The sequence below is a fragment of the Pristiophorus japonicus genome, chromosome 12 (assembly GCF_044704955.1).
Source record: "Pristiophorus japonicus isolate sPriJap1 chromosome 12, sPriJap1.hap1, whole genome shotgun sequence".
Taxonomy (NCBI): Eukaryota; Metazoa; Chordata; class Chondrichthyes; family Pristiophoridae; genus Pristiophorus; species Pristiophorus japonicus.
Genome location: NC_091988.1, coordinates 139,701,745 through 139,713,938, shown reverse-complemented (window position 1 = coordinate 139,713,938; position 12,194 = coordinate 139,701,745). Strand labels below are relative to the sequence as shown.

At 41.7% G+C, this 12,194-nt stretch overlaps 1 protein-coding gene across 4 annotated transcripts in view; it reads right to left on the bottom strand.

Annotated features, from left to right (window-relative positions):
* Nucleotides 1–357: 357 nt before the first annotated feature.
* Nucleotides 358–12,194, bottom strand: part of arfrp1 (ADP-ribosylation factor related protein 1) — a 36,497-nt gene continuing 24,660 nt past the window's right edge. For 3 of the 4 annotated variants that reach the window (XM_070894996.1, XM_070894997.1, XM_070895000.1), the window contains 4 exons: nucleotides 8,297–8,378; nucleotides 7,440–7,510; nucleotides 6,079–6,179; nucleotides 904–2,668 (listed from right to left, as the gene is read on the bottom strand). In XM_070894996.1, coding sequence (XP_070751097.1) covers nucleotides 2,581–2,668; nucleotides 6,079–6,179; nucleotides 7,440–7,510; nucleotides 8,297–8,378 — 342 coding nt within the window. In that variant the 3' untranslated portion in view covers nucleotides 904–2,580. Of the gene's footprint in view, nucleotides 2,669–6,078; nucleotides 6,180–7,439; nucleotides 7,511–8,296; nucleotides 8,379–12,194 lie in introns of all 4 variants that reach the window. The other variant, XM_070894999.1, reaches the window with a different exon arrangement.

Here is a 12,194-nt window from a genome sequence, read left to right as displayed (position 1 = left end):
TGATTTTCCATTAATAAAAAGATATTCATGGGGGTGGGGAGGGTATGCCGAAAGCCCAACTAAAGCCCTCTTTCTATCATGGTCTAAATCAATGCTAATTAATCAGAGCTACAAATAGTGAATTCTACCAGATGCAGGACATCTAGATTACTTAACCTCCTGGAGTGTGAAAAATAAAATTAAAAATGCTCAGTTGCATTTTGGGTTATATAAAAAGAAACCCCATATTCAAGAGTCTGTATAACTATAAATAATTGTGGTTTCACTAAATTGAAAACGACAGAGAATGATCCATCTTCTCCCAATTATTGAAGCACAAATTTCATTAAAACAAGAAATATTTTAATTTTTTTTAATATATCAAATGGAATGCATTACAACATAGATCACAGCTTCTTCAAACCCAAAAGATGTTAATACATTTTCATACAAAATAAGGAAATAGAATAATTGACTACCAAAATTAGTTTCCAACTGCCATCCCATACCTTTGGATAAGTACTTCCAAAATCAATGAATACTAGCAAAAAAAAATCTACATTTTAAAAATCTCAGGAAAATATTACTGTTGTTCATATATTTAGCCTGCATTGTTTTACTGAGCCAATGCTGAAAAAAAGTGCCTATTGCAGGGACTTATTGCAAACATTTAACAATTGCAACTAAACTTACTTGAATAGTCACAGATATAAAAGATACATCTCCAACATTTATCAGTTACAAAGTCAGCAAAATGAAGAAACACACCAGATAAAAGTGCACACTGCATTACTGGCTGCCTCCAGCTAGTTCAGTGGTTCTGAAACTGTCAGGATGTGGTGCTGAGAAAAGTAACATTTTCAGACTTGTTGAAATAAAAATGCAATTCTTTTGTTGCATGAAATTATGTATCGCCACCACCCTGTTGCAGCCTTACATCACACAGGAAATCCCATTGCTTCCCAGAACTGTTAGAAGCCATTCCAGCCATTCAGTGGACAATCTAAAACCGTTCCTGGAAAATAATTCTCGTCATCAGTTAGGATATCTCATGTCAACACTGCTTCTAGGTTGAAGTTGTTCAGTAAATATGTAGGATCCAAAACCACTTCAACTTGTAAGAGATTACATTATAATCCAAGTAAAACAAGCACTGGTCTGACTTGTGTGTCAAGCCATTAAAAGAAAATCCACTTCCTTTCTTTCTTCCAATTTTCACCCTCTCCTACCAATTGTCTCACTCGGGTATTGTTCAACAGGTGTCAAATGTGTTTTGGTACCTTGCTAAGTGGCTTTTATTCATGAATGCTCCTTGGTAGGATGCTTGCAGGCTACCTTACTGTGGAGGACATCAAGCTCAATCTTGTCCTTACCCTACATTGATGCATGCACACTTCAAGAAGGGACTACTGTTTAGCAATTAGTGTCAGAATCCTGGCTGATTTTTCCTCCATAACTCAGGGGTGCTGTGGATAGTTATAGCTCTCCTATCACTGCCTCAGCTATGACTAGCTAACTGATCAAATACTGCATCGAACTTGGGTCTTTCTTGGTCTGCACTGTTCAGCTGCTCACTAAATAAACTCAGACATCAGCAAGCTTCTATTTTGCATTTAGAAATGAGCTGGAGGGCAGGAGGAAAGTCTTCTTTCTAAAACTGTGACAGGAATATGAAGTGAATAGGGTTAGCTGTTCCAATGACGTTATCAATGAGCAGAATACAATGGGGCCGAAATTCATCAACTCATCGCCCGCTGCCGCCGACATTGCTCTTGCAGATCCCGCTCAGTGCCACTTTGGAGGTGGGCTGGAGCAGGCGAGAGGGGAGAGCCGCTGGGAACCACCCGCTGATATCAACGGACAGCCGAGTGGCGCAACTAACTTCCCGCCCACCGAGCTCCCAAATTGATTTGGGCGGGACTCGGCGGCAGAATGGGGATGGATCGCTGTGAGGGGGCTGGTCTGTCCCCAACGGTAAGTATGAGGATCGTTGAAGAAATAGAACATTTTTAATTGGTTTTTCCACAGCGACTTACCTTGATGGGGTCCCCTGCAGGTCTTCAGATAGTTTTTTTATTTTTTGTTGTTAATTTTTATGTTTAGATCTTCGACCCTCCGTGGGCCCGACTCCATCCTCGGCAGCACTTGGGCGGCAAGCACCTCTGCCGCCGAGAATGGGAGCTCCCGCGGCTGTCGCCCAGATTGACGGCGTAAGTCCTTCATTTGCCGCCCGCCGTCCTTCGAGGGACCTTATTCATGACTATCCCGCCGAAAGTACCGTTGGGTGCCTCGGCGGCACTTGGGCGGGTGGCGACCTTGACAAAATTCGGGCCCAATATGTGCACTGAGGATACAGAAATGCATTAAATGAAAAGGAGACATGGGTGCAGTGGGAAGTATTACTGCAGCATTATAGTGGTTTATGCAAAATAAATTGTACCTTGCATCTACCACAATTAGTGGGCGTGAGAACCTGTGACTATTTTCATGTGGGGTGTTCCTCGAGCAAGTCTGAGACCCACTGAACCAGCTGAACAACTATTCGACATCTCTGATAAAACAGGAGATTTAGCGCCCAGTCCGAGGTCTGAAAGGAGTGCTTTATGTGATATCCTTTTGCCTTGGTGGCCTGTGAATGTTCCTAATCACACATTTGACCATCCACTCAATCCCATCATTTACACCTTGTCTGGAGGAAGACAAAAATTTGTTTTAGTCTCACAAAATCTGTAAACTATCAAAAGAGGGACATATTCAATCAAGGAAGACTTCTCAAGAATCATAACTACAGAAAATTGAGATAAATTTTATAGTTCGTTGTTAATTATTTTATTCATGTTTTTCTAATTTTTTGGTCAGGTAACTGAAGTATATTTCTCCAACTTTGTGTGTTGGCAAGTGTTTCAGATACTTGACAATTTTGGGGTACGGGGGAATGGGGGAGGAGACAATATGCACACTGGTAAATGTAGTAGACATTTGTTTTATCATTAAGTGCTGCATCAATTCAATATCTGATCAGTTCTTCCCAGGATGCTACAAAATTAGCATGCATTGGTGATGTTTTTTGTCTTGCTTGGGCCAAAATGTAACATTCATGAATGAACCCACAATGTCCAATGTTAATAACAACACACCACATGTACTATGACCATATGCCCCCATCTCAGCTTCAATATATTAGGCCAAATACAAAGGAATGAACCACATACACAATACCTTCTGTCTCACCCCAGCCAGTAATGGATCACATGTTTCCTTTTTTCTCCAATTTACCATCTGGCAATATGCTACATGTTCTTTCTCCCAATTATAAGATCACAAAATAAGCACAGATAAGGAAGGCCATTCGGCCTATCTCCGTTCAGTCATCCAATTACTTCTTAAGCGATTCCAGGTTTTTTGCTTACGCTATTATATCCGGAACTTCCTGATATCAGTCCTAAATTTGCTTTTTGCTCATTTGAACCAATATTCTCTCGTCTTAATGTTGCAATTTAGTTTAAAGTAATTTTCTGGGTGAACCTTTTCTGATCTATTTACTATCTATATTAAGTCACCACACAGGCATCAAGGCTGAACAGTGCAAGTATTTTGATTTTTGTCAACAATCTATTCATTTTGTTAATTGCTGCTCTGCACTGGTTGAACACAATTGGCGATCTGAGCTCAAATTGTCCTCAAAATTGCACTTGTTTTGAGAATTGTTTTCCCCCCTTAAGTTTCCATTCAAACTGATTTGCATATCACTGAACGCAAAATCTGGCACGAACCAGCGCAATCGGGCAGTATTTTAGAACATAATTCTTTCAAAAACAATTTGGATTCTAAAATATTCCTCGGTATATTTGAGAGGTGTAACCTGGCAGTTTTATTAATACAGCTAAAAATGGGTTTATCACAAAAATAATAAGCATTCTAATCTGAGCGTCTAGTCCACCACCCATGAGTAACCCAATTTTAAATAAATGAAAATGACTTTTAAAGAGAATACAGAACCATTTACTAATTATATTGGTGTACAGTTTTAGTAAATTAAAAAAATTAAAAGCTTTTCAAATGTTAGTTATGCCCCCCAAAAACATAATTTTAAGAGCCTCCTGAAAAGCCTACAAACAGGCACAATTAGCTCAACTCCACCTGTCTCAATACATTAGGCCAAATACAAATGTCCCACAAGCTTCCACAAACAGCAATGTGATAATGACCAGATAATCTGTTTTTGTTATGTTAATTGAGGGATAAGTATTGGCCATGACACTGGGGTTAACTCCCCTGCTCTTCAAAATTGTGCCATGGGATCTTTTATGTCCAACTGAGCGCGCAAACAGGACCTTGGTAGAACGTCTCGTGCGAAAGACAGCACCTCCGACAGTTTTGCATTGCACTGGAGTATCAGCCTAGATTTTGTGTGCTCAGGTCTCTGGAGTTGGACTTGAACCCACATCCTTTTGCATTAAATTTAATTTGCAATTGTTTTGCACTTGCATATTTAGCATTCATTTTGTAATTTTTCAGTCGGCTCCTCTGAAATCACTGCCCCATCCAGTCTACAATTTGCATAGAATTTCTGTATTCAAGTCACTGTCAATGATAAATAGTAGCAATCACAAAACCCAATCCCTCAGTACTTCTCCCGTGTCCCAACATAATTCTAACATGCACTTCTAGTTTCTAACAACAACCCTTCAATTTCTTATCCACACCCTAGATTTACCCTGAAGCTTAACTAACATGTTGACATTTTTTGGAAGTCCAGATGCAATTTAACATAGGGCTTTTCACAGTCCAATTGGGAAATCAAGCAGGGTAGTCAGGCAGGATCTTTCCCCCAAGTATGCATGTTGACTGCTGTTTACTATGTTATTTTACAGATCATTCTTAAATTTACTCCCAATCAATTCCACTATGCTTCTCGAGATTAAAGTCCTATGGGCTTGTTACTTACCAGTGTCTGTTTGACACTCTTTAAAACCGTGTGGCACATTAACCTGTTTTCAATCGACGGACATCTCCCCAGTGTTCAATGACTAACAATGACCAGCTTTCCTCTCAAATGTATCATAAGAACATAAAAAATAGGAGCAGTAGGCCATTTGGCCCTTCGCGCCTGCTCTGCTATTCAATAAGATTCATGGCTGATCATCGACCTCAACTCCACTTGCCTGCACTATCCCCATATCACTTGGTTCCCTTAGTATCCAAAAACCTATCGATTTCTATCCTGAATATGCTCAATGACTGAGCATCCACAGCCCTCTGGGGTAGAGAATTCCAAAGATTTACAACCCTTTGAGTGAATACATTTTTCCTCATCTCAGTCCTAAATGGCCGACCCCTTATTCCGAGACTGTGATCCCGAATTCTAGACTCCCCAATACAGTGGGGAAACATTCTCATTGCATCGACCCTGTCTAGCCCTGCAAGAAGTTTATATGTTTTAATGAGGCCACCTCTCATTCTTCTAAATTCTAGGGAATATAGGCCTGGCCTTCTCAATTTCTCCTCTAAGGATAATCCCCCCATCCCTGGATTCAGTCTGTTGAACCTTCGTTACGCGCCTTCTAAAGCAAGTACATCCTTCCTGAGGTAAGGAGACTAAGATTGCATACAGTACGCCAGGTGTGGTCTTACCCAGCCTCTATATAATTCTTTACTCTTATACTCCAATCCTTTTGTGATAAAGACCAACATACCATTTGCATTCCCAATTGCTTACTGTACCTGCATGTTAACTTAGTGATCCGTGTACAAGGTCACCTAGGTCCCTCTGAATACCAACACTTCCCAGTCTCTCACCATTTAAAAATATTCTTCTCATGTCTAGATAGTGAGTAGGCTTCTGTTCCTTCCTTCTTCAGCTCAGTAATTAATTTGCTATATGTTCTCTGTACCCAAATCAAACAGTAATATCTTTTATATTCTCTTCCTCCCTCCCTCCCCCTCTCTCTCCCTCCCTCCCTCTCTCTCTCTCTCTCTCCCTCCACCTCCACCACCCCCCCCCCTCTCTCTCTCCCTCCCCCCCTCTCTCTCCCTCCACCTCCACCCCCCCCCCCCCCCCACCCCAACTCTGCTATAAATGAAGACGTCATTACTTACCCGGTAAGTGCTGAGCATGGTTGCACCAAGCAGTCTCTCTTCCCTATTTTTGGAGCACAATCACTAAAAGCTGTTTTAATGTCTCCAACTGAAAGGCAGGTCTACCAGTCACAGGAAAAGAATGAAGCATTAATGTTAGGAGAAATGGGCTCAAACAGCCACAGAGAGAGAAAATGGAGGGTAGTCACAAATCATGCAAAAAGAAAAATCTATGCCATACCAATGTCAATATGTAATGATATAAACAGCAGTTTTTTTGTAATGCATAAATACTACTGTTTGGAAAATATTTGATTGTATGCAACAGAGGAATCTCTGTTGTTCCTAAATGTCAATTAGGAACATTGATATTTTAACAAAGACTGAGCTTTAGACAAGTTTTTAAATTGGTCACAGTGCATGGTATTAAAAACCAGCTCACTCAAGAATGTTGCAGCTCAATTTTGATACATCTATTTGAACATGTATTTGGTTTGTCTGAAAACCAGTGTCAGAGGGAGGAGCCATGCCACTTAATTCAAATGCACACATTCTATGCAATTTATTCAAGTAGACAGTGATGTCTGAAGGTATTTATTGGCTTGTCTACCTAAACACTTCATTCCCTTCCAAATAAAGAATGAAATGGTGCCCAGTGGGTAGTACTAAGCTATACAGCCCAGAGTCCTGGTCTGTGCTCAGTCAGCTGATGTTAGCCAAGGCAGCATTTGCGCACCACAATCGGTGTTGGTAGCCATAGACTAGGGAGGAGGGGAAATAAAGTGTTCCTGTTCCTGATAGTTATCCAGTGATCTCTGTTGGACAGTAGTGTGCAAACACAAGATAAAATCAGGCTCTGATGCCCTCAATGATTGGATGGTCTGCTGACACTCACTGTCTAGCCTCGCACTTGAAGAATGGCTTCTTGGGCGAGAAGACAGAGCTGTCAATGCCCTTGGAACAGTACTTCAGCAAAAGTAAGTACCTTGATGAGACAAGAAAATTGGGAAAAAAATGAAGGTTAAGAATCAAGTTACCCATAACTTCCCTTCATGAAGAATAGTTATTAGCATAAAGGAATAATGGAATTCTTGGTTCCCATAAACGACTCCCCAAATATAGAAACATAGAAAATAGATGCAGGAATAGGCCATTCGGCCCTTCGAGTCTGCACCACCATTCAATATGATCATGGCTGATCATGCAACTTCAGTATCCCATTCCTGCTTTCTCTTTGCTTTCTTCAAACCTCTCTGCAAAGATAGGTCAAGAGGGGCCTCTTCAGGTCTGCTAGTTATGTTGCATGTTTCTCGCCTAGGAAAATTGCATAGCATAAGAAAACTAAATAACGAAAATAGGGATGAAAATTACGAGAAAATTACCTCAATGTCCTGTTTGTTAGCCAATACCAACAATGGAACCCCTTCAAGTACTTCACTAGTGATCATTTTTTCTGAGGAGGAAAAAGGATTACAAGTGTAAACAAACACCTCAGGCATATTTATAGTATCTTAAGAAATAACTGGTATTTATATCAAGCCACAGCATGTACTTGGGACATTTCATAGTGCTTCAAATCATTACTGGAGCAATTGGAAAATGAGTTACAAACTACCACTAGGAAGGGATCACTACACAAATACAGCATTTTGTTTAAGCCACCAGGCTGCCCCCCGCCCGGTGGGGACAGGGTGGTGCAGTGGGTTTGCATGAAATCCTTTTGCTTAAATTCAGCCTGTAATGACAGGTTGAGGAAAAATTCCCCTACTGCAAAGGTTCTGTGAAACCAGTTTGCCCAGACTCAAAACTGCCAAATATTTATAATTAGCAGCCTTGCAAGAAGAGCTATGTCACATATATGCTTAGATTAAGGGAGAGTATAAGAAATGCATTATCCTACATCTAGTCCATGCTTCAGCTAACCTACATGCTTAATGTTGACTCATACAATTCAAAAAAGAAATAAAAAAATCACTCCCCAACAGACCTTTCGAACTTTGATTAGCACGCAGAAAACTATACTGACTCAAGAACAGAATACAGCAAGACAGATGGGAGCCAAAATCTTGAATATTTTCAAACAACACTGCACATTACACTAATTCTCAAGATCTGCTGAATGTCTTCAAACATGTACATTATGTGAATGGAAATACAGAAGAGGCTTTAAAATTGTAATTTTCACTTGCTTGCAAATCAGTAATATTTAGCAATACTTATTTTTTTGAGTTATACATACCAAAGGCTATTTTTGATTCAGACAATCTCTCTTCGTCAGTTGAATCAATTACATATATTACACCATGGGATTCTGCATAATACTAAAATGAAAGAGAGAGAAGTTCAAAAACTGTAGAGTTTAATGACAGCATACAGATCGAACAGAACTGGTTTTGTAGCCACTGCAATGAATCTCCTGTGGCATTGCTTAAAGGATGTGTTATTTTATGCTATGCAATGTATGATATATTACCAAGACCACTGCTTTACAATGTTTGTATAAATCAAATTCTGTTTTAGATTACAGAGCATTACAAAGTGTTAGTGATATTTTCAGAATGCTATGACTGTGTGGAAAATGTAAATCAATGCATTTGATTACTAAGTTACTTTAACTATGTAGTTAATTTTAATCAGATTTGTTTTAAATAATCCAGGAAATAGAAAACGATAGCAGGGAAGATATTCATATTACAAGTAGTCGGAGATAAGTTGATGGAAGTACTTGTAGCAGCAATAGAGTTGGTCGACTGTAGCAGTTGATATTGCTGGGGTAGGGAGCACAGAAAGGGGAATAGAAGGGTCTGAGGGAACCAGAGGTGGGGTTGTGGGGGCTACTGACAAAACCCCACAGGGTGGTTCAACAGTGGGGCATGGGTCCTCACCATAGCAGCACAACGTACTGTTGGAGCGAGCGGTGGAATTTCTTAAGAGTTTTTCTAAAGCAGTGACTTAAGGATTCCTGTATTCGTTCAAATACAGGCAAATATTTTAAATAGTAAAGACTTCCGCAGCTTCCCCCCCCCGCCCCCCGCCACTACTGACTACTGTGACCGGACTCCAAACTGTCCGAGGACAAATGACATGGCCTGATGGTGGAGGAATTTCTTAAAAGGGTTCCCCCAGCAGTCACCAGGATCCAGTATTATTTAAAATATATACTGCTGAGTACTTATTTAAAATAATTATTTCCCCACAGCTGGGGAAATCCTTTCAACAAATGCCCCCACCACCTCGTGACCAGAAATGGCTTGTGCCTCAAGTCTCTATGCTACCGTTCCCAAGGACTAATTGCTTCAAGACCACTGCAGAATCTGAAGCTGGTTTCCAGCGAGGGACAAGAACATAAATTTCAGCAGTCCAGGAAGGAGGGTCTCTGGACTGGAGGCTAGGTCAAAGTCACTTGGAGGTGGAGGCGGATGACCTGACAGTGCCTGGATCTCAAGTTCGAGTTTGGCAGGTTGGGGGAAGAATATAGGCTGCGTCACGTGACTATTTTGCCACCTCCAATGAGGCAGGTGGAATTGTGGAGAATAGCACTGCTTATCTTGGAGAAGCCTGGAGTTCTCAGGTAAGGAACAGGATCACAAATCTTGGAGGATTCAATCAGTGGTGAGTAAAATGAATAGGTAAATTTAATTGTGACAAGAGAAAATTGACAGTCAGGTGTGACATAAATCATCATCATCATCATAGGCAGTCCCTCGAACTGAGGATGACTTGCTTCCACGTCAAAAAGTTCACAGGTGTTTCATTGAAGGACCTAAAATTCCAGGTCCCGAATTAAATCTTGAAGGATGGAAGATGCCTGTGCATGGATTTTTTTTAACGTGTAGTGACCGTTGCACACCAGCCACCACATGGGCTTGACAGAGCTAGGTCTTGATCCAGTGGCAAGGATTAACCAAGATGACTAGAGACTAGCTCTGCTGCACGGACCTAGTGCGCACACATATCGCAGTGTGGGCTGCCCCTGGGCCCCGAACTCGCACCTCTCCTGGACCCCAATCACGTCGCTCTACAATCTTTCGTCGCTCCTGCTTTACCTGCCCACACTCCAATCACTGATCAGGATCTTGGTGACGTCCCTCTTCACTGCCGTTGCTCTCCTGCTCCAGCACATGCTGCTTCCTGGAGTGGTATGCCGCCACACTGCTCCTTCCGCTCCCCGGCCTGCTCCGATGGTGACATAAATAAGCTATCAGCTCCTAACTACCTCTGCCCTCAACTCCCATCAATCTCCCAGATTACTGCTCCCGTTTAGTGACGTGGAACCAGAGTGCATTGCTTGATCACAGGCCAGGCTTCCTTTCTCATATCTGTTTGATCATTAAGACTGCTTCTCCCACCTTCACAACACTGCTCACCTCCCCACCTCCCCACCTAATCTTCCCACCTCTTCACCTAATATTCCCACCTCTTCCACAACTACTAAGACCTTAATCCATAACTTGTATCATTTTGAGCCTCGACTTCTCAATATCCTGGAATTCCCCACCTATCACCATGGAAACAACATTACCAACAAGGTCTGCATAGGAGAAGGCCCCACACCACTTTCTCAGGCAACTACGGATAGGCAATAAATGTGGCCTTGCCAATGTCACTCACATCCAGAGAACAAAATAAATAAAATGCTCTCCGAACTGGACTCCTTGCTTCCACCCTCCCTAACCCCAGCAAAACCCCACACTTCCATCATCTTTGTCCTTGCCAGGCTCCACTAATTCCCCATACCTCTAAAAATTAACCTCGAGATCGTTACCTTATCTTCAATACCTCAATGGCCTTGCCATACCTTAGCTCAATGATATCCTTCAGCCTTATTACCCTATTCACATCTTTTGTTCCTCGGACATTGGTCTATTCTTTGTTCTCCATTCTCTTTACTCCAGGTCTGCTTTTTCAGCCTCGTTAGCCTTGTTCTTTGGAACTCCCTCAATCTTACTGAGTCCTCCCTAAACCTAAAAACTTTTCCTTTAAAATCACCCGCAGTCCTGCACCCTAACCTGTTCTATCTATTCCTTCCATCCTGCTCAGTTCCAATTTATTTTCTCCTTTCTGTAAAGCTCCAAGACACTTGTGTGTAGTGAGGGGAGCTTTATAAATGCATCTACTTGTTGTTGAGCTTGTTGCAAGATGACAGTTGCCAATGGTGGACTGGAACAGAATAAATCCTTTAGGCCAGATTTGGTAATCCAACCAAGACAGGCAGGCCTGCATGATTGATCTGACAGCCTAGTTTATTTATGGGATCTAGAGCAGTAAACCTATCATAGCAGGGTGTAATTCTTCTCATTTGACTCCAGATAATACTGCAAGTCAATGAACTGATAGAGAGGATGAGCCAGGATGAACATGCAATAGGAGGTGTATTAACGTTAATCATGATAAAGTACATGACCTTGGTTACTCAAACTACACAAAGAATAAGGAGGCCACATACTCCTTGGAAGATAAGGGTGTAAGAGCAAAGGGATCTAGGGGTACAGAACTGAGAAGTTATACCCACCAGGAAAGATTGAACAGGCTGGGGCCCTTTTCTCTAGAAGATATGGCTGAGGGGTGACCTGATAGAGGTCTTTATGATTATGAAAGGGTTTGATAGGGTCGATGCAGAGAAGATGATGTGTGGTGTGTGTGTGTGGTGTGGTGCATGCGTGCGTGCGTGCTAGGCCCATGCAACAGAGACTGGTCTCCAATCGTCTGGGGTCCCCTTGCCATTGGACCAAGACCTTGCTCTATCAAGTCCATGTGGCAGCTGGTGTGCAACGGCCACCCTACGTTAAAAGAGTTCACACAGTCATTTTCCACCCTCTAAAATGAAGTTCGGGACCTGGAATGTCAGGACTCTCATGGACAACTCCATTCTCACTATAAAACAACACTGACTGTGTGTCACCTTGTGTGATACCTTTAACATTGAAAAGGCCAATGAGAACACTACAAAATGCATGAATATGTTCTGAATGTATGCAACACATCACTCATTGATTTCCCATACTGTAGTACAAAGAGTCACAGTGACTCCTTGTATTCAAAGCCTGCAACTGCATGCAAAACCAACCAGGTTGATTTGTGTTAACTCTCAATATGCTGCAATGGTAACATTTGGCCTATCACGCAATTAGGTGACA